The sequence below is a fragment of the Centruroides vittatus genome, unplaced genomic scaffold (assembly GCF_030686945.1).
Source record: "Centruroides vittatus isolate TY-2023 unplaced genomic scaffold, ASM3068694v2 scaffold_1015, whole genome shotgun sequence".
NCBI classification, from domain to species: domain Eukaryota; kingdom Metazoa; phylum Arthropoda; class Arachnida; order Scorpiones; family Buthidae; genus Centruroides; species Centruroides vittatus.
In genome coordinates, this window is record NW_027122666.1 from 513734 (window position 1) to 533848 (window position 20115).

Consider the following 20115-nt stretch of genomic DNA (forward strand, 5'->3'; position numbering starts at 1 on the left):
ATTATTAATCACTTGTAACCATTCACTAGCCCTCAGCTGGTCAACTACTAGAGCCATATGGTCATTCATTGGTGATTTTTAAATTTTAAAAACATGTCATTAATTTAATCAATATTACAGAAAATTAAAAATCACTTTCTGAATGAGTAGCGTGAGTTCTTGGTAACCAGCAATAATCCTTACTTATGTTAAATGTCTGTTTGTTAAGTGATTATATTCAAATCTCCTTATCAAGGTGCTTAATTGGTCATTTACTGGTGCAACTACCCTATATTCAATTTATTTATCTTCATCTATATTAAAATTATCATTTATCTATTCTATTCTGTTTATAGTTTTCAATCAAATGTTATTATGTATCCTTATAACAGAATTTGATCTTTAAAATAATCTCTAATCAAGACTTGAGTATAAAACATTTAAAATAGTGCGAACTGGAATAATTTTTTTATATATAACTGCAACACAATATGTTCCAGAAACGTTCTAATTTTTAAAAAATTTAATACAGAATATGTACACAATTAAGTTAAGGCAACAGAAAAAAGTTATTTCCACTTTAGAGTAGATACTAATGCTAAATGATCCGATGGAAAAACAACATTCGGCAATGCTGTATATTGCTTAACTTGCTCATCTGTTGGAAAAGGTATACATTCTTCAACTTCCAAATTGTTTGTATCATAAAATATATAATCCAAACATCCCTTAAAGCCAGTAGTGAAATTAGTATATTCTGGATATCCACAGGCACTTGCTAACTTTAAGCCATGACTGACTGATAATCCCACAATTGCTTCTTCTTTATCTGATAAATTACATTAAAATAAGATTTAATAAATCATATTATCAATATGTGTTGTTATATCAATATTAATAGTAACTTAATGTGTCATGCAAATGTTGTGTGCTATATTATGCTGAGCACATTTAATATCCACATAACGGTTGAAATGAAGACTCTTCATATATCACATTTAACATATATTAATGACAATGGGTACATTCTAGTATGCATCAGTCTCAGCCATAAGAGATAAACAAATGAATTGTTTAGTAAGCTCTCACTGGAATGTCTGGCAACCTAACAATCAAACAGCACTATATTAATATTTGTACATTTATTTTGTCAAAATACAGGGGTTGGACAAAAATATGGAAACACCAAAAAGAAACCTATTATTAAGCCCTAATACGGTGTAGGAAAACCGTTGACATTCAAAACAGCTTGCAGTTATCTCGGAATGGATAAATACAGGTCCTGTATGGTTTTCAAAGGAATCTTGTACCATTCAACCTGCAAAATAGTGGCAAGTTCAGGTAATGATGATGGAGGTGGATAGTGATCACGCACCTGTCTCTCCAAAGTAGACCACAAAGGCTCAATAATATTGATGTCTGGTGACTGTGGTGGCCAGAGGCGATGCGACAAATCACCCTCGTGCTCACAAAACCACTTTTGGACAATGTGAGCTGTGTGAATAGGCGTCCTGTCGTCTTGGAACACAGCATCACCATTGGGGAACAAACATTGTACCATGGGATGGACACAATCGCCCAAAATGGTTACATAATCTTTGGCAGTAATGTGACTTTGCAGAGTAATCATGGGGCCCATGGAATACCACGATATGGCTCCCCAAATCATAACCGAACCCCCGCCATGTTTCACTCTTGGCAGCAAGCAGTCTGTATCGTAAGCTTAGGACGGCGTTTGCTAGACGTAAACTCAGCCACAGGTTGGAAACAGTGTAAAACAAGACTCATCCGACTAAATGACTCTTTTCCATTGCTCCATAGTCCAGGTTTTATGGCTTTGGCACCACATTTTCCTCTTATGGGCATTTGCATTACTGATTAATCGTTTTGAAATTGCAGCTTGCCCTGAAATTCCCTGCTTCTGGAGCTTCCTTCAAACTGTTTTGGTGCTGACAGGATTTGTGAGCTCCATATTCAGTTCGGCAGTGACTTTTGCAGCTGTAGTCTTCTTATTTTTTGTCACAATCCTCTTCAATGACTGTCTGTCACGATCATTCAACACACACTTTCGTCCACGTTGTGACTTAGCGGATGATGTTTTTCCACTTGTTCTGTATGTAGTATAAATCTTTGATACAGTGCCTCTTGACACACCAAACACTTCGGCCACCTTGGTTATGGAAGCACCCACCATACGAGCACCAACAATTTGCCCATGTTCGAATTCACTTAGCTCTGACATTGTGCACTCCCACCTACACAAAACACAGTTCTAACAATGACTGACATGTGCAACGTATTGAGGAGATTGCGCAGGTGTCATTAATAGTCAAATACAACAGCGCAACCTAGAGGCTTGGCTAGAATCAACATTTACGTTCAACTCTGCATTTCATGAGAGGTTTCCATATTTTTGTCCAACCCCTGTAGCTTTGGATTAAAACACATCACTGATTTGTGGTGACATTTGATGATAGGGAAGCTGTGCCAGCCCTGGATAGAATCATTGGAAGCATTATACGATATTCGGGTGTGTGGAGTCCACAAGCTAAGGTTGATGCTCTGTAAAGTGCATGCATGAATGTCTGGCTGCTTTATACAATTCAAATATTTTTGCCATGTCCCATATTCAACAATACAGCACTTTCATCAGGAATATGCATAAACAATTTATATTCAAATATACAATAGCAATCTTATCACTGTTTTTCACATGTAGTATAAAAATTTGTAATAAGATATATAATGCAGTTATAATAAAATATTAATTTTAATTAATTCAAAGTATGTTAAAACATAATCACACAATATGTATTTATATTTTAGAAAATACATTCCATAGCTTCCATGGATGGCATGCCACTGAAACAGATGCGTAGTAAAACTAATGTTAATAACATAAGCAGTATAGCCTCATTAGATCTCACCATATCCACAGCCCAATGAGTGTGACAAACATTAGTCACTGCACCAATGAACTCATCAGTGAATATTGGAACACATTTTAGTACATTGCAGTTCACTGATGTGCTGCTTGATGCATACTGGAATGTATCCAATTTTTAACAATCAATACTTTATAAAACTGAAAAATAAATTAATTGTAAAAGGTTTTTAATTAAGTGGTTGAGAATAGAAATTCTCAAGCATTTAAACCTAAGGATTAAGTGAAGAAAAATTTAAAATACTCACTACTATGCCAATCTGCTGATTCTGCAGAAACTTTGCCTTTTGTTGCTAATTCGTTAACTCCAAATTCTGGACAACTGTTAAAATCACCACAGAATATGAGAGCTGGTGTCTCACATGAATTCTATCAAAGGAAAAAATTTGTCATATTTAATTGCATATTAAAAAAATATTTTGTAATAAATTATTATGACTGAATAAAATATTCTCTCTATCTTCAGAAAGCTAAATTTAAATACTGAATATTTCAATTTTTTCATATTTCACAGTGCAAACTGAAAAAAGGGGATGTTTTCTTGCATTCAATTTCCATACACTTCTCATGTTTCACTTCTTTCATTAAAAAGTAAGAGAATTTTTTATTTCATATTCATAAACAACAAAGCAGAGTTTGCCAATAATCAATCACAATCCATCAGCCAATTGTTTTAGTGCATATAACTGAACAGAGTATCTTGCACTGATGTAACATGTTCTAGCTGAATTATTCATGTATGGTTATGGCTGGTACAAGTCATCAATAGTTGTTAATGGTTAACAATGTTCAGAATAGGTGGTATATACATATTATTGTACCAGTAGATGAGCCCGGCATTGCTGAGCAGAAAACAACAAAGATTAATATTATTAATTATTTCAAACTTCTAATCCTTCTATTCTAGTAACCCAGAATGCCCCCTAGTGGGCATTCTAGTAGCAGCGGTGTCATTCCGTGATATAAATAATAAATTCCTATTACAAATAAAAATAACAATACAGTAGAGCGTCGTTTATCCAAAAGCCGATCAACCGAAAGCTTTCCAGTCAGACTGTGTCGTGCTGAATTGAACGTTTTTGATACTAGATTTTTTTGTCTTTATATTTTCCAATATATTTATTTTGTTTGTACAAAGTAAAGAAATAATTTTTAACGATACAATAGCCATGATTATTATTATAAAAATTTTTGTTAGGCTTAAAATCGATGAAAATTCAATGCAAAGTGACACGCAACGGAGAAAACTTTCAACATGGGAGAGGTTAATATTTTTTTTCGTACATAATTGGTTATTCAAAAAATAAGTTATCCAAACAACCCCAGCCCTCAATTGATTCAGATAAACGATGCTCTATTGTATATTGAATTTCTCATGGCATACTTACTAAAACACAGCCAAAAACACAAAAACCGCATCAAATAACAATATACTGAATTTATTGTTAATTTAAATAATAGCTAGGGCATCCCTAGAGGCCGTTTTTGACATCCCATGACAGAACCCAGTTTTTCAGCTTTATATAGTAGCCAAAAAAGCTACTATAAAGCTATACTACTTTATATAGTGGTAAAGACATTATCTGACTCTATTCGTTTTTTAAAACTTTTTATTAATTTATATAGTAGATTATGCAAAATATCTTATTTACAACAGTACTGCATATATAAAACTATGCTATAATTTTATGCTGTAAGTGTAAATTTATGTACATGAGAACACAAATTTAGTATAAAATATAAATTTAAAAATTACAAAAATAGATAAGAATTACTAACTTCTTCAGCATATTTTTTAAGTAGATGTTCTAAATATTTAAAACAAATTGTTGCTTGCACCAGGCGAATATGGTCTGCATCTAAATGAAAGTAAAGATGTGTGTTTCCTACAAGTAACCTTTTACCAGGTTTCTCAATACTCTCAAGTAAAATAATCTGTAAAAACAGAAAAAAAAATAATGAAATTAAGTCTTAATCGCTAAATAAAACATAAATTTAAAAATGTTGCTGAAGCCTGTGGTTCTATTTATTTAATAATTAGCTTAATTCTACATAAATTTTTCATACAATTTTAGATTTTTTCATATGAAAAAAATTCTTATTACAGTAAAACCCTGTCAAGTTAAAGCTTAAACAATCCCATCTTTGTTAGAGATTAATATACAATTTTCTGAATTTCTCTGTCTATAAATTTCTCATTATCAAGTTATTTCTCAAGAATATGTTTACAAAATGATTAGAAAATTGTATACATTTTATGGTGCTTTTGATTGTTATGGCACCTCTTGTGTCCCAATCAGAATGCTCATAACAGAATCAGTGAAAGGATGTCAATGTGAGGTTGTAATGGCATAGAGTTGTAAGGTTTATTTATCTTAACTGTCTGTACATACATGAAATATAAGTGACAATAAAGATAATGGACCTATCAAAGGTTAATGATACACAGAAAAATAGATTTGAGTTAAAAGTACTGACAATTTCAACTTAATGAGATCATATTGTATGGAAAACCCTATATACTATGCCCAGGATTTGTAGACAGCTTCAAGTTAATGCAGTTCAACTCAGCAAGATTTTCATGTAATATAAATATAACAAACAATTATATCATTGATAACTGCTGAAATTATTAAGTTTAACATAATTTTTAGTTAGTTAATGTTGTTTAAGTTTGTTTAGTTTAATTAGTTTAATTTATCTATTGCATTAAATTCAATATTAATAACAGAATTAAACAAGTAAAACAGTAAAACCATATTTGGGACAAGACTATATCTTGGAGACTCACTACTAAGCGGAATCACTTTGACGCTTAAGGTGGATGGATCTCATTCTCATTCTTCAATCTTCTTTGGTATCATGGGTTTTGAGCACAATCGTTCAAACTTCACCAGCCACGACCATGAGGTTGTTCACGATGCATTTTTGGTGTAACTAACCTATCCAATGTCAAAATTTCTCTTTGTTGCGTGTTGGCCCAGGTTGAATTTTTGTCAATGCGTAACAAAAATTTCCCATTTTTGAAAAAAAATAATTGTGGCTATTGTCCAAAATTATTTTTTTATTTTGCACAAACAATATACAGTGTAACCCAATTACAACGTCATTTAATGACAACCCTAATATGACATTAAATGACATGACGACAACCCTAATATAACGTCTTTAGCAACATGGCTAAAATCTGTACGTGGCACATTTTGCTGCTGGGCAGAATTGGTATGGGTTGCGTCCTACCTTGTCCGTGATGTCCATGTTGACCTCAACCTCGTGCTCTGTGTCTTTTGTTCTGCCAGTAAAATTAACTGAGAAACTGATCCAGGTAAATAATTTACTTTATTTGGATTGGCCACATGATATTTACAATAGTGTCAAGATATAATACAAATCGAAAATTGGCACGGCTATCGACTTGAAAGGTTAACTAACGTGAAGGAAAAAGCTGTCTTTCCTCGTTGGAGTTTGGGAACAAAGTGAGGTCAGAGGGCAAAGGTCATACAGTGGCACCCTCTGCCCTGCACATCAAATTTTTATCGGTCCAACGATTTTACTATACTAGATAATGTTAAAAAACCCACTTGTAACGACATAAAACCTTGTTTTAATGTCACATTTGAAGCACTTCCAAATTTACAAAATTAGATTACAAATTTTATTTAACAGAGAAAATACTACGTGTTCAGTCCTAGGGTCAGAGTCCACTTCCTAGAACTGTGGGTGGTACTCTCACCACCTGACTTCAGTGGGGTGAGCAATGTTCCCTCTAATTTTTTTGTAGATGAGCAGAACATATACTTCTCTGAGCAAACAAAATTTTTGTTGAGCAGATTATGGGCAAAAAATCTTTCTGAGCATATATATATATAAAATCTTATTTTTTCTTATAAAAATTAAAATAATTAATTATAAAGTAGAGATTAAAATTCATTTTGAAACATACTTCCATACAAAATATTATCTTTTGTCAATGATTTAATGTATTTAATCGAAATATACGTAGCAATAATCATGTTGCAGACAGAGTGAGAAATAAATAAACAACAATTCAAATCAGTGTGCATGCTCGCCTGTGCGGCACATAAATTCTCGTGTGTGGTAACAATTTGAGCAGTGTGCGGCGTGCAGCTTAGAGGGAACATTGGGGGGTGAGGTGCCTGTTTGTAGAGAGTGTTGCCATTTTGTATTTTATTTTGACTCGGTTCTCGGTCCCTGACTACCTATAAGTCTGGTTTTTTTTTATGTGCAAATGATTTGTACACTTAATACTCTGTGCCAAATTGAAACTCCTGACATGTACTCCTTCATACCTCTAAGCTGGTAACACAGGCCGGCAGTACAATTCTATAAACAAGACATAGTCTTGTCAATAAGTTTAAACAAGTTGGACGAGAATAGTGCACAGATACTTACAGAAATAAATAATTATTATGAGTATATAATATTCTAAAATTAATAGCCATCAGGAAAACACCAGATAACTTAACTAATTTGTTAAGAATAACTGCCAATTTAAATCCTGCACTAGACCATTATTTTTCCTTTTTTTTTTCCTGTATTATTAATAACTAAAAGCAGCTGACAAATTATTTATCTACATTTAAGATCATTAAAGCTACCAACAGATGACAGCATGCTTAATTTGACACTACAAATATCTAGTGTCAAATTTAATGAGTATAATTATAACCCAGTAATTTTTAATGACATTATTAATAGATAGCACCAAATTTATTTAATCATTAATCCACTTTCTAAAAATTAATTAACCACAAATATGTTATAATTTTGTAATTTCAATAATAATTAATGTATATATATAATTTCATTTGATAAATGATCAATTTGTGTTTTCCAGTTCATTTACAAGGTTAAAAATGATAAATTTCATTAAGAATCTTACTAATGAAAATACCAAATACACGAAAATTATTTAATTTATGAATATAATTTAATCTGGTAAAAATGTTTCATACCTTTGAAATTATTTTCCTAACAAAATCAATAAACAGAATCAAAATTATATACACTAAATAAGTTCAATTAGTTTTCAAATAAAGACTCGTCATTAATAATTAAACATTGCCAATGCCGAAATTTTAATTTTGTTTTTTATACTATTTTGTTTTTTGTTAATATTTATTTTATTTTGTTTTTTAAAAATAAATGTCCAATAAAAAAACTTAAATGTTTTAAACTGACACTATTATTATTAAAAGAAAATTCACAACTGAAAGTTGATATTATGAATCAAGCAAATTAATTTTATGGTTATAGTAAAATCATATTGTAAAGCTAGTTGGTAAATACCAAATGTGTGGATTGGCTTAATGTATACTTTTATTGACTCAAACATTTTGTACAATGTTAATTTTAAGTTTAATTAATTATCAACATTAATTTTTATTCTTTTGAATTAAAAATTATTTAAATCAAAAATTTTTTAATATATTTGAGAATTTTTCATCGTAAAACTTAAACAACAATAAAAAAGTCTGTAATTGATGAAACAGTTCTTTAATTGACAAAGCATACACCTCACAACAGACTTTCTTATTTTCTGCTACTTTTAAACAGAAAAGTAATGAAACCTTTTACAAATTTTTACCAGATATGTAATTTTAACTTTAAAAAATGTATTTTAATTTTATATCACTATTTATATCATGAAACACTATTTGATAGTGTTTCATGATAAAAGAAAATGCAACATAACTGCATATCATTTTTTATACAGGATTCTTAGAAAAGTCTGTATACCTCCTACAACTTTTAAACCATGTCTCATTGTAGGCCTGACAAAATTCACAATAAGCCTGAAAAAGTCCTCTTAGTGTCCACAGAGTGGAAAGAGTAAAAGAATCAATTCAGTTTAAATATTTTAGTAGCTGTAAACTTAATTAAAAACAAAAATGATTGATAAAATTATTATCTATTGTTTTACCTAAATACTGCATTGAAAATCACTAAAAATTCAATTTTATTTGTTAAAATTAATAAAAATAAAAAATTATAAAGCTTTACAATTCTTTGCACTTCAATTAAAATTTTATAATTACAAGCAATAGCATGCTTGTAATCATAAAATTTTAAATCATAAACTTTCATTAATTTTAATTCAATTTTTAAAGTTAAAATTTATCAACCTGTAGAATACTGTTTCTTGCTTGAAACCTTTCAATAAAATTTTTATTTTCTGCCAATTTTTTATAGATTTCGCCAAAAATTGGTTCTTCACATAAAATATTACGAATCATCACAGTATGTTCACTTATCAACCTGAAAATAAACTTTACATGAAAAAAAATGGAATGACAATACCAATTTTTATTTCAAAATATTTAAATATTTACCTAAATTTTGATATATGATAAAATATTGCAACTCCTTCTGTTACATTTTCTCCTTTTTGAGAAAAATTTCCTTGGTAAAATTCTTTAAGAATAGGAACTAAATCATTTATGAATATTGAGTTATCAACCTCTTGTAAACATAGAATATCTGCATTATATCCTTCAAATAACATAGATTGTACATTAGTTAATATATATACTTTATTACTTTATCTTAATTTATATAATGGAAACCAATGTTAAATATATTTTAAACTACTTACCTGCAATTTCCTTCATAAATAACTGTTTTCTGTAATCTATATCTAATGCATATGGTGGACAATATGGAAAGAGTACCGTGCGAGAAAAATCTGAATCTGCATACCTATCTGCTAACAAGTTGTATGATACACACCGAAAGCTGCAAAATTTATTTTAATATAGACAGTTTTATATATTATTAAAATTTGTTCTCTAAGAATATATATACTACAATTGCCAGATTATATCAGGCTGTATTACTACTACTATTATTAATTAAATGCTAAGATGTTTAAGATATTTTTATTTGTATATATATTACAGTAATTTAAATATTGTAAATGATTTTCAATAAATCTGATACACCAGCTTCTATAACCATAAGTGTACCAGTACATATTTCTACATATAAATTTATATATACAGGATCTTCCAAAATGAATTCTACTATTTTAAATTACTGTAAAATTATCTGAGAAATATGCAATGTACACCAATTGATAGAGTAACTGTCTGACTTTCATCGCTTGTCTGCATTCAAATGTCTTGTCATCTACAGGTTCTCTTGATTAATGCATTTAATTAATCCCTCGATGTTACAGTGTATATCAAAATTGCATTAATCAAGTATGGTATCTATGTTAAGTAAAGAGAGCTGGTAAAGCCGTGTAAATTAAAACTTCTGCTGCATATATAAAGGGATTTCTGCAATTAATTTTGTGCATTAATCAAATTCACATTAAGCAAGAGATACCTGTACTACCTCTAGGAAGTGTCATAAATGAAAGTGGAAGATTCACAATAGAGAAGGTGTTTTGTGTTCTGCAGTTTTCAAAGTTGGAATCATTCATCATTGTGCAACATGAGTAATCTGCAGAAGCTGTAGATTGACTTGTGACTTCTGTGGGAGTAGTGGCAACAGATATGATGTAGCAAATGTATGAAGAATTTGAGTATTGGTGGATATGTAACGTGTGATATGAAGTGCACACATTGAGAAACAGTATTGAATAAATGTGAAATTGTTCATTTATTTTACATTTATTCATACTTCTCAGATAATTTATTTAATGTACATTACAACATTCTCAGATAATTAACATAATTACAATTATCATTTAAAATGGTAGTATTTTTTCTGGAAGATTGTATACCAATGTGAAATATGGTATACAATATGGAAGATTGTGTACCATATTTGTATCATACAGTAGAATCACATTTTATGTGGAATTGATATAAACTTTTACTATAACTGAATTTGACTCTTAAGTCAGTAAACAGTGCTTCTCCAGCTTTTGACATTCCAAATACAGAACTCTAAATATTTGTAGTAAATACCATAGCTTACATGTATTTTTCTCAAATATAAAATTCCAATTTCAATATTATAAAAAATAATTGAAAATTCTATTTTAAAAACTTTACTTTTAAATTTAACCCACTGAATCAGCGTTGCATGAAACACTAATATATGATAAACATTTCCTATTAGATACTTTATCAGGAATCATAGCAACCCAACAATATTGATTACATTCATTAAACCATATTGCAGTATGTATTGCTTTTAGTCTTCTCAGTATTCTTGTTGAGATAGACATGGTTCCTCTTAAAAAACTCAAGCACTTCCTTTCACTTCTGTTGTTTCTGTTGGATGATTTTTTAACCATTGTTTTTATTACAACCAACATACATAATATACTGTATCTGAATATTTCAAAACTTATAAGTTTATCTTTAATGATTAAAGCTTTATCTGTTATCTGAAAACAAACGTTTGTTTATAAAGCTTTTAAAAGTTATCTAAAAGCAAACATTTACTTAGCTAACTAAATAGCATACTCAGCTCTTTAAAATACTTAATGAATCATCAAACACCTGATGCTGAGAAATGTTTATTAAACAAATATTAACATTTTCACCCAATATGATACACCATCTTCAGAAGCAACCAAAATTCAAACATATTTTAACTTAACATTTAAATGGCAGAATGTTTGAACACTTTTACATTTAAATTTAAAACAAATAAATACTAGAAAAATTAAGAAATAAATAATAAAATAAAACAAAATATACTAAATGAACTACAGTAGAGTCCTGAAAACTCGGCACTTGATAACTTGGCAGTCCGGATAACTCGCCACACCCTGGCAAGGCGAAAAAACCCTGTGTGCAGACCCGTTCAAGGTCCTGCATTCCTTTGTCTCACGTCACACTTCCACTCCTCCACCACGTGTCTGGCGCCAGCATATGCTCAGCCGTTCAGTCTACCTGCATCCTTTGCCAGGGTTAGTCGATTTCCTAACCCCGTTGCGTAACTTGATGTGAGTGACTGTGTGTACTGTATTGTTTAGAGCTGTTTCAAAGTTTGTGGGTGCTGGCTAGTACTCTGTGATGGCATCTTCTGTTAGAAGAAAACAAGTGAACTTGTCTATGAAGAAAAAGTTTGGGCATTAACGAGACTGGATAAAAAAGAAAGTGTCAGTGCAGTGGTTAAGGACTTGGGAGTCAGTAATGGACTTACTGTTCCTTCATCGTCTTCGTGATGAAGCAGCAAAACGCAGATTGCAGTGCGGAAGACAGCAGGACAGCATTACATATTTCTTTTAAAAAAAAGTGGCCAGCTTTTGCAAAGTCAGCTAGTTAATTTTCATTATAGACAGCTTTAGGTCTCATAAAATATTTTTCTAAGGTCTGTCTTATCAGGTAAATTACTGTACACTGTGTATTCATTAATTTTCATTTTCATCTAGCAAAGGCTCTATGCTTTCATAAAGTATGTATTTTTCCTTTGTTTAAGTGTATTTGGGCAGTTTATTCTCTGTTGTATTCTGAAGAAAACAATACATACAAGTACAGTAATGTATTTTCTGAGGAAACACTGTTACTTATTCTTTTTAAACCCCATTCCTGATAACCCGGCATTTTCTCAAACTCGGCCACCCTTCGGTCCACATTAGGCTGAGTTTTCGGGACTCTACTGTAATACAATAATGATGTAAATAATATAATAAAATAAAAAATAACATATATAAAATAAAATAAAAATAAAAATGAAATAAATACACAAAAAAATGTCTCTAAGTATAAGGGCAGGTGCAGGCTAAGAATTTTTGTGTTTTAGGTTTTCTTTTATGTAGAATTTCCATGCGAAAGCTAGCCCATCCGCATCCCTGACATTAGAACATACCCACAGAACAAAAAGTATTGAAATGAAACAGCTGAAGCATGCAAAACAATGGTTAAATGACAATGATTTGGTCCTAATACGAGCTGACAAAAGTAAACACCTAGTCATCATGAAAAGATAGAATTACAACAAACCCTTAGAAGATTACATTAAAAGAACAGAATGTGAGTGGATCATTGAAAAAATTGTTATAAACATAGACAGAAGAGTTAAAAAACTTGAAAGAGCACTATTAAGCTCCATATTAACTTTCCTTAAAGGATCTCATAACCCAAAGCCAGGGATGCCAAGATTGTTTGCATTTGCAAAAATACATAAAGAAGGTGAAGAAGTTAGACCAGTGGTTGAGAAATGCAGAGGATCCACATACATTCTTGAAAAACAGTTACATAGATTCATTTCAGATGAGATAGGTAACAATGTTCTCGTACAAAACCCAACGAATATAGTAAATGAACTACAGGAATTGAGTTTACTGGAGGAAGAAGTTGGGTCAATTATGGATTATGAAAACTTATATCTATCTATAAAAGTTGAATCTTGCTATAAAGCATTAATGGAATTTATGCTCCACAAAAAGCCGGATGTTGCTGCATTTATGAAAGATAAGACAAACTGATATGCTACAAGTCCTCCTTCAGTTTCAATAAACAAGCTTACAGACAAAAGAAAGGGGTACCTATGGGATGCCCGATGTCAGGATTATTGCGTGAACTAGTCCTACGCAACTTGGAGAAGAGCATTATCAATGGGTTCAGGATGGATATTATATTTTACAAAATATATGTGGACAATGTATGCATTATTTGGAAAAACAACAAGAGAATACAAGAGTTTGTACTGGTAAGCAACAATAGCAACAATGATGGATTAAAACTTAAACTAGAGCAAAAAGTCATAAATGGATACATTTTTTAGATATAGACTTCCAATCGAAAGGAGATGGTATAACAACAGGTATCTACATAAAACCAACACATAGTCCACTATACATTCCAGCTAACTCAAACGACCGCTATGGATACAAACTGTCCGCCTTTCATGCACTCATTAGAAGAGCATATTCTTATTGCTCTAATGTGCTGGACAAGATCAAAGAAATTAATAGAATCAAAGAAACAGCTTCGAACCTGGGATATAAAAAGAGTACAATAGAAGGACTAATTAAAAGATATAAAGGAGGCAATATAATAAGAACCCAAACAAAACAGTTTAAAATCTCCAAGTTCACTTATAATTGAAACATCAAGATCATCATGAAACAAATGTCTGACAAAAAACACTCAAAAATAGTTTTCCAAAGAGTGCCTAATTTATACAGTATTTTAAGAAATTGTGAGGTCTGAAACCCCCTTTTTTCTTTTGTTTTAGAGCAGTATCACCCCTCTTATAAACCTTGTAATTTTATGTAAGAGGGAGAAGGGGGCCTTCTACGGTCAACAACCGAGACGAAATAATTGATAAAGTATATATCAATAAGAGAAAAACCCATCATTTGTTTAACGGTAACTCGATAGACGATAGAGTCAACAAGATGGGCATAGGCAACGTTTCTCATCCCCTCTTTGGCTGCACGTGACATGTGGCTGCAACAAGGATATATGAAAAAAAAAAAAAAAAAAGGAAAGAAAAAACCCTAAAACAAAAATAAATCACCTCATTTGTCGTCGAGCGTGACGTTTGATATAAACAATATCGAGATTGTTGACCAATTTGTAGAAATTATTGTCAGCTAGATGCTAATTGATGAGTGAGAGCTGTCAAATCTATAGAAATTTATATCATAAAATCACATTTTCGAAGCACCAAAGTCAATAAATCAAACAAACTTCCCAATTGCCAGTGGTCCGTACTAGCTAGATCCAGATGTGAACACATCCAATGTGTTCACATCTGTCATACTGTTAATGATTTGTATGCACACCTGTTAGGTGTGCGTAAAAATCATTAACAGTATGACAGTTCTCACCTCTCGAATTTGGTATAAAGAGGGCTCACGACCCCGTTATCGGGGGTGGCGTCAAAGACATCAGACAATGACTGGTCAACTTCCATCTGGCAATTGACTGCCAACAATGAGCGATTAGTGAGCTAATTCTTAACTCAGTAAGTAGAACTCTCTCTTTCCTCTCAGATGATCTAGGATTAGTTAAGATTAGATATAGAAAAGGGATTAGAGCCTTTCTTTTGTCGTGAGTACGTATGGCTTAACTCTGCTAATCGCCTTACTAGAACTTCCATTTGGTATTATTGTTATTGTTACTATTATTATTATTATAAGTATTGTTTGAATAGTATCTTTATTAAATCTGTTTAATATCTTAAATATGTGTGTTTATTTGTACATGGCCAACACCTTATCAACTTAACCTCGACCTCCCACTCAATTTTTCCTCCTAAATTGTCATCCACTGACCCCGTAAACAGGACTCACCTTCCCGTCGTCGGAAACTGGTTTAAGCCTCGATGCTTAACCTCCGATTTTCACAAAATGATAAAAACACGATTAAAAAAGAAGAAAAAGCAGGTATATACAAAATTTCATTTGAAAATCAGGAATTAGGAATTAAGGACTATATCGGGATCACAAGAAAGAATTTAGCTATCAGACTTAAGGAGCACAAATATGACATTAATAAAGGGCAATGCAACACAGTATTACCCCGTATGCCACAAGCAGAGGACTCTGTGGTTAAATGGAATGAAGCAACTATTCTCAGGGCTACGCATTCCCCATCAATAGCAAGGCACAAAGAAAAAATCGAAATCTATAAAAGTAAATTAAAGGATAGTTGTATTAATGCCAGGGATGCGGATAGGCTAGCTTCTGCATGGAAATTCTACATAAAAGAAAAACTAAAACACAAAAACCCTTAGCCCGCATCTGCCCTTATATTAATACTTAAGAGGCATTTTTTTGTGTATTTAGTTCATTTTTATTTTATTTACATATGTTATTTTTTATTTTATTATATTATTTACATCATTATTGTATTAGTTCATTTAGTATATTTTGTTTTATTTTATTATTTATTTGTTAATTTATCTAGTATTTTGTTTTAAATTTAAATGTGAAAGTGTTCACACGTGCTGTCATTTAAATTTTAAGTTAAAATATGTTTGAATTTCTGTTGCATCTGAAGATGGCCTATCATATTGGGTCAAAAATGTTAATGTTTGTTTAATAAACATTTCTCAGCATCAGGTGTTTCATGATTCATGAAACATTTACTTAGCTTTGAATAATTTTTTTAAAAAGCTAAACTTATATCTCTTGAAGATAGACTGTGTTCAAAAATATTCAGTATATTATTTTTTAAAGTAATTATTTTGTTTATTATCATTCAAATTTTTTTACTGTCTAAATCTATTGAGTTTTCTATTATTACTGTCAGTTCTTATATCAAGAATCATTTTAGGTACTGACAGTTCATCTAGTATAGAAAATTGGATTAAATCTCTCCATTACATATAAATATCTTTGAATATAGTGGCTAAAACCATACATATTATGAACATATCCAATTGTTAATGAGATGCTTTTCTTCTAAGTAGATATTATCAATAATTTACTGATATGTAAAAGAATTTCATATAGTGAATGTGTTTGTAAAAAAGTTACTAATTGAAAATGCTTCACACAATGTCTTTTTGCCTGCCAAAAATGAATTGTTTTAAAACCAGAAATCAAAATTACTTATAACCTAAATGCAGTTGTTCACTGTTTTAAAAGCTTATTGTTTTCCTAAAATATCAACACTTCCATCAAAATTTTTATATTAAACTTTACAGTCTGAATGTATCCTAATAACAACCAATATAGCTTAAATTTCCAAACTTTACTTAAGTAATATAGTATATAACTGATATTATGTGATTATGACATGTAGGTTAAAAATAACTGATTTAAAAATTATATCAGGTCAGTCCATAAGTCCATGTGCATTTTTATGACCTTGAGAAAAATCTTGTTTTGCTGTTAAAAATGTCAGTCTAATGTGATAATTTTTACACTGAAGTGTTAAATTGGATCTCATTCATATAATACTGTTCAGAATTGTGAACATTTCAGTTGTTTATTCTTGTTAAAATGGAAGTAACGATGAACATAAAAGACATGTTTTATACTTTTTATTTTTAAGTGGTGAGAATGCTACAAATGCAGTCAAAAAAATAAATACTGTACATAATCAAATTGTAATTAGTGCAAGGACTGCACAGAAGTGATTTGAAAGATTTGGAAACAATGATTTTAGTGTGGAGGATAAGGCTCGTACTGGAAGACCCATTGACTTTGATGATGATGCTCTCTCTGCACTAGTTGAAGCAGAACCATCTTTAACAGTTGATGAAATTGTGGAACGTTTAAATTTATCCCATGGAACTGTTCATAGACATCTACAACAAATTGGAAAAGTTTCAAAGCTAGGAAAATGGATACCACATGAACTGTCAATAGCTAACCGACAACGTATAAACATTTGCACATCTCTTTTATCCCGTATTGCTTTAGAACCTTTTCTTGGTAGGCTGGTTACTGGAGACGAAAAATGGATCCTCTATAATAATGTGACGAGAAAAAGACAATGGATGGATCGCGACAAGCAGCCAAAACCGACTGCAAAAGGTGGGTTGCATCCAAAAAAAATTCTTTTGTCTGTTTGGTGGGATATGTCAGGTGTAATTCACTTTGAGCTGTTAGAACCTAATCAAACAATTACAACTCAAATGTATTGTGAGCAATTAGAGCATTTAAATGAAAAATTGAAAAAAAAATCGACCGTCGTTAGTGAACAGAAAGCAGGTTCTCTTGCAGCATAACAATGCCAGACCACACGCTGCAAAAATAACTGTACAGAAACTTGAAAGCTACAACTGGGAAATTTTACCTCATCCACCATATTCGCCAGATATTGCTCCCAATGATTATCATCTTTTTCGCAGTTTGCAGAATTTTTTAAAAGGGAAAACTTTTGAGGATGAGAACAATGTAAAAAAGGCTATTTCTGAATATTTTGATTAAAAACCAAAATCATTTTATGAAGACGGGATTAAAAAGCTACTATCAAGATGGCAAGAAATTGTACAAAATAATGGTAAATACATTATAGATTGAAATAAAATTTAATTAAAATTTTTTGCTGCTTTTTCTGTAGATAAAAATACGCATGAACTTATGGACTAACCTGATATTTTTTATAATTAATGATGATACTATCATGTGCTTAAAAATATTTTCGGTTGTTATATAGATTGCACCCATGGAATCTTGGGACTTTGAGTATATATCTTAACTCGGGACCAAGACGAGTTCAACGGTACCCTACTTTTGGACTGGAGACGAAAAATAAGAAAGTTATCATATTTATGATTTCTTACCTTTCACAATGCATTCTACGTCATTTTAGAGTTTTCCACTAGGTGACATTCGACTGTTTGTGTTCCCGATAGACTCTTCCCAAAGGGGAGCTGCCGGCAGGCCACCAAGTGTTTAACATCACTAGTTATTGACTCATGGTAGTTCTTGAACAAAAGAAAAAAAGGGGAAATGTATACTGAACTACAAGCAGTGTCACCTAGTGGAAAACTCTAAAATGGCATAGAATGCATTGTGAAAGGCAAGAAATCATAAACATGATAACTTTCTTATTTTTCGTCTCCAGTCCAAAAGTAGGGTACCGTTGAACTCGTCTTGGTCCCGAGTTAAGATATATACTAAAATCCCAAAATTCCATAGAGTGTAATCTATACAACTTCCATATTTTCAATATCTGTCTCAAATATAGTAATTTACAAAGCATGATAATATTAATATTCCTGTTTACCACAGTTTTTTTTCACTCTATGCCCTGTGGGCACTGAGATATTTCCAGCAAATGTCTTATGGGTTCAATCAGGTCCACAATGGGGCAGGGCCCAATATAACTGAATAGACCACCCCAAAAACTTTCTGGGAGGTGTATTGGTCATCTTTCAAACTACACTCAGACCAACTTTAAAATTCAACTCTGCAAAAAGAAAGACCAATATGTTGATAATACATACCTATGCTCAGGTGCACGATTTCGTGTATACATGTGCCTATCTTCAAAAGGACAGTGTCCTGGACCGGCATTTACTGTTTCCACCGATTCACAACTTTCCTCTAAACCTATTCTATTCCCATTTTTTGGCACACACACGAATTTCAATTTTCTCCCCACATCATCTGCAATGGGTATGTAACTGTAATTCCGACAGACTTCAAGCCACGATCCGGTATTCAAAACTAAAATGTTATCCGGGCGTTTTTCTTCCTGTATTTTCTTTCTTTCTTCTTTGCTAATCAATTTATACCAGACAAACTGACAATCATTAACATTTGAAAACTCTAGTTTAAGAATTGGATGTACTGGAAAGCCAACCATTAATGAAGAAGGTAACTTTAATGATCGAACAGCTGGAACATTAACTGAAACTTCATAAACTGCATCCCCTATTGATACAATTGCTCCTTCTTTGAGAGCTTCTACGTTTTTTGTCTCTTCGTTTAATAAGACATCTTCATAACTAATTTTTAAAGGAATATCTAACAGAGAATTGTCTTCCTGTTCTGCACTCTTCTTCCTCTTCTTAGTTATAGCCGAATTAATGTTAGCAATAATTCTTTTATAGAAAGAACTCAAGATTTCTTCTTTAGATCTACGAAAACGGAACTGTCTTTCCTTTAACGATTCATTTCCATAACGAAATGTTATATCTAAGAAGTCGTCATCATCTAGACACCTGACTAACATCCTCGGCTTATCACACATCGTCCGAACAGAGTAGAGGAATTTTATGTTTTTGAACAGGGAGTACCTAAACATAATCCACGTGCACAAATACGGCCTACATTTATGACTTTAACCGACCCCTGGTGTCAAAAAATCTACTACAAAAGAAATTATTAATTTTATAATTAATTTTATTATAATTTACTTTCATTTATTAATTAAAGTTTTAACAAGTGATTTTTAAAATTGTTATTTGAAACTAAAACAAATTGTTATTTATTAATTTGTGATATAATCACTAAAAATATGTAAGAAATTTTTTAATAAAAATTATATTGATGTTTGAAACATGTCATTCATTTTATTTTAAAACAAAGAAATACTGTATTAAATAATTAAAAAATTATTGTAGGTTTTTTATTTTATAATTATTATTTTAACTATATTTTTTTCCTAATTTTGACTTTTTTACCCCAGACGGTCGGATATCTGAGATGTCAGGTGTCAATATACTATTCTGAGGGATCCGGGACTGACCGACTGCCCAGAAATTTTTTTATATTCGTGTCAGGCCCCATCTTTTGCCACCCGGTCTCCTCTATTTTAGGCCTGAAGGTGAGTACGGAAAAAAGACTCTCTTATAGT

The 20115-nt window shown here is 31.4% G+C and overlaps 1 protein-coding gene and 1 long non-coding RNA gene across 2 annotated transcripts; one reads left to right on the top strand and one right to left on the bottom strand.

Moving 5' to 3' along the window:
- Positions 1–473: 473 nt before the first annotated feature.
- LOC136986406 (2',5'-phosphodiesterase 12) lies at positions 474–19590 on the bottom strand. Its single transcript, XM_067283934.1, has 7 exons — positions 18761–19590; positions 9540–9679; positions 9277–9436; positions 9070–9202; positions 4703–4858; positions 3172–3292; positions 474–808 (listed from the first exon to the last, which is right to left on the bottom strand). Exons 1-7 carry the CDS (start codon positions 19561–19563, stop codon positions 549–551), a joined length of 1773 nt encoding a protein of 590 aa, XP_067140035.1. The 5' UTR covers positions 19564–19590; the 3' UTR covers positions 474–548.
- Positions 11630–12519, top strand: LOC136986407 (uncharacterized). Its single transcript, XR_010882475.1, has 2 exons — positions 11630–11693; positions 12161–12519. It is a non-coding gene; the product is annotated as an uncharacterized lncRNA (long non-coding RNA).
- Positions 19591–20115: the final 525 nt, after the last annotated feature.

Coding starts and splice junctions, on each gene's coding strand:
- LOC136986406 (XM_067283934.1), bottom strand. CDS start 19,563: ATGTTTAGGTACTCCCTGTTCAAAAACATAAAATTCCTCTACTCTGTT. Junction 9,203..9,276: donor TATCATATATCAAAATTTAG/GTAAATATTTAA, acceptor GTTTATTTTCAG/GTTGATAAGTGAACATACTG. Junction 809..3,171: donor ATCAGCAGATTGGCATAGTA/GTGAGTATTTTA, acceptor GTAATTTATCAG/ATAAAGAAGAAGCAATTGTG.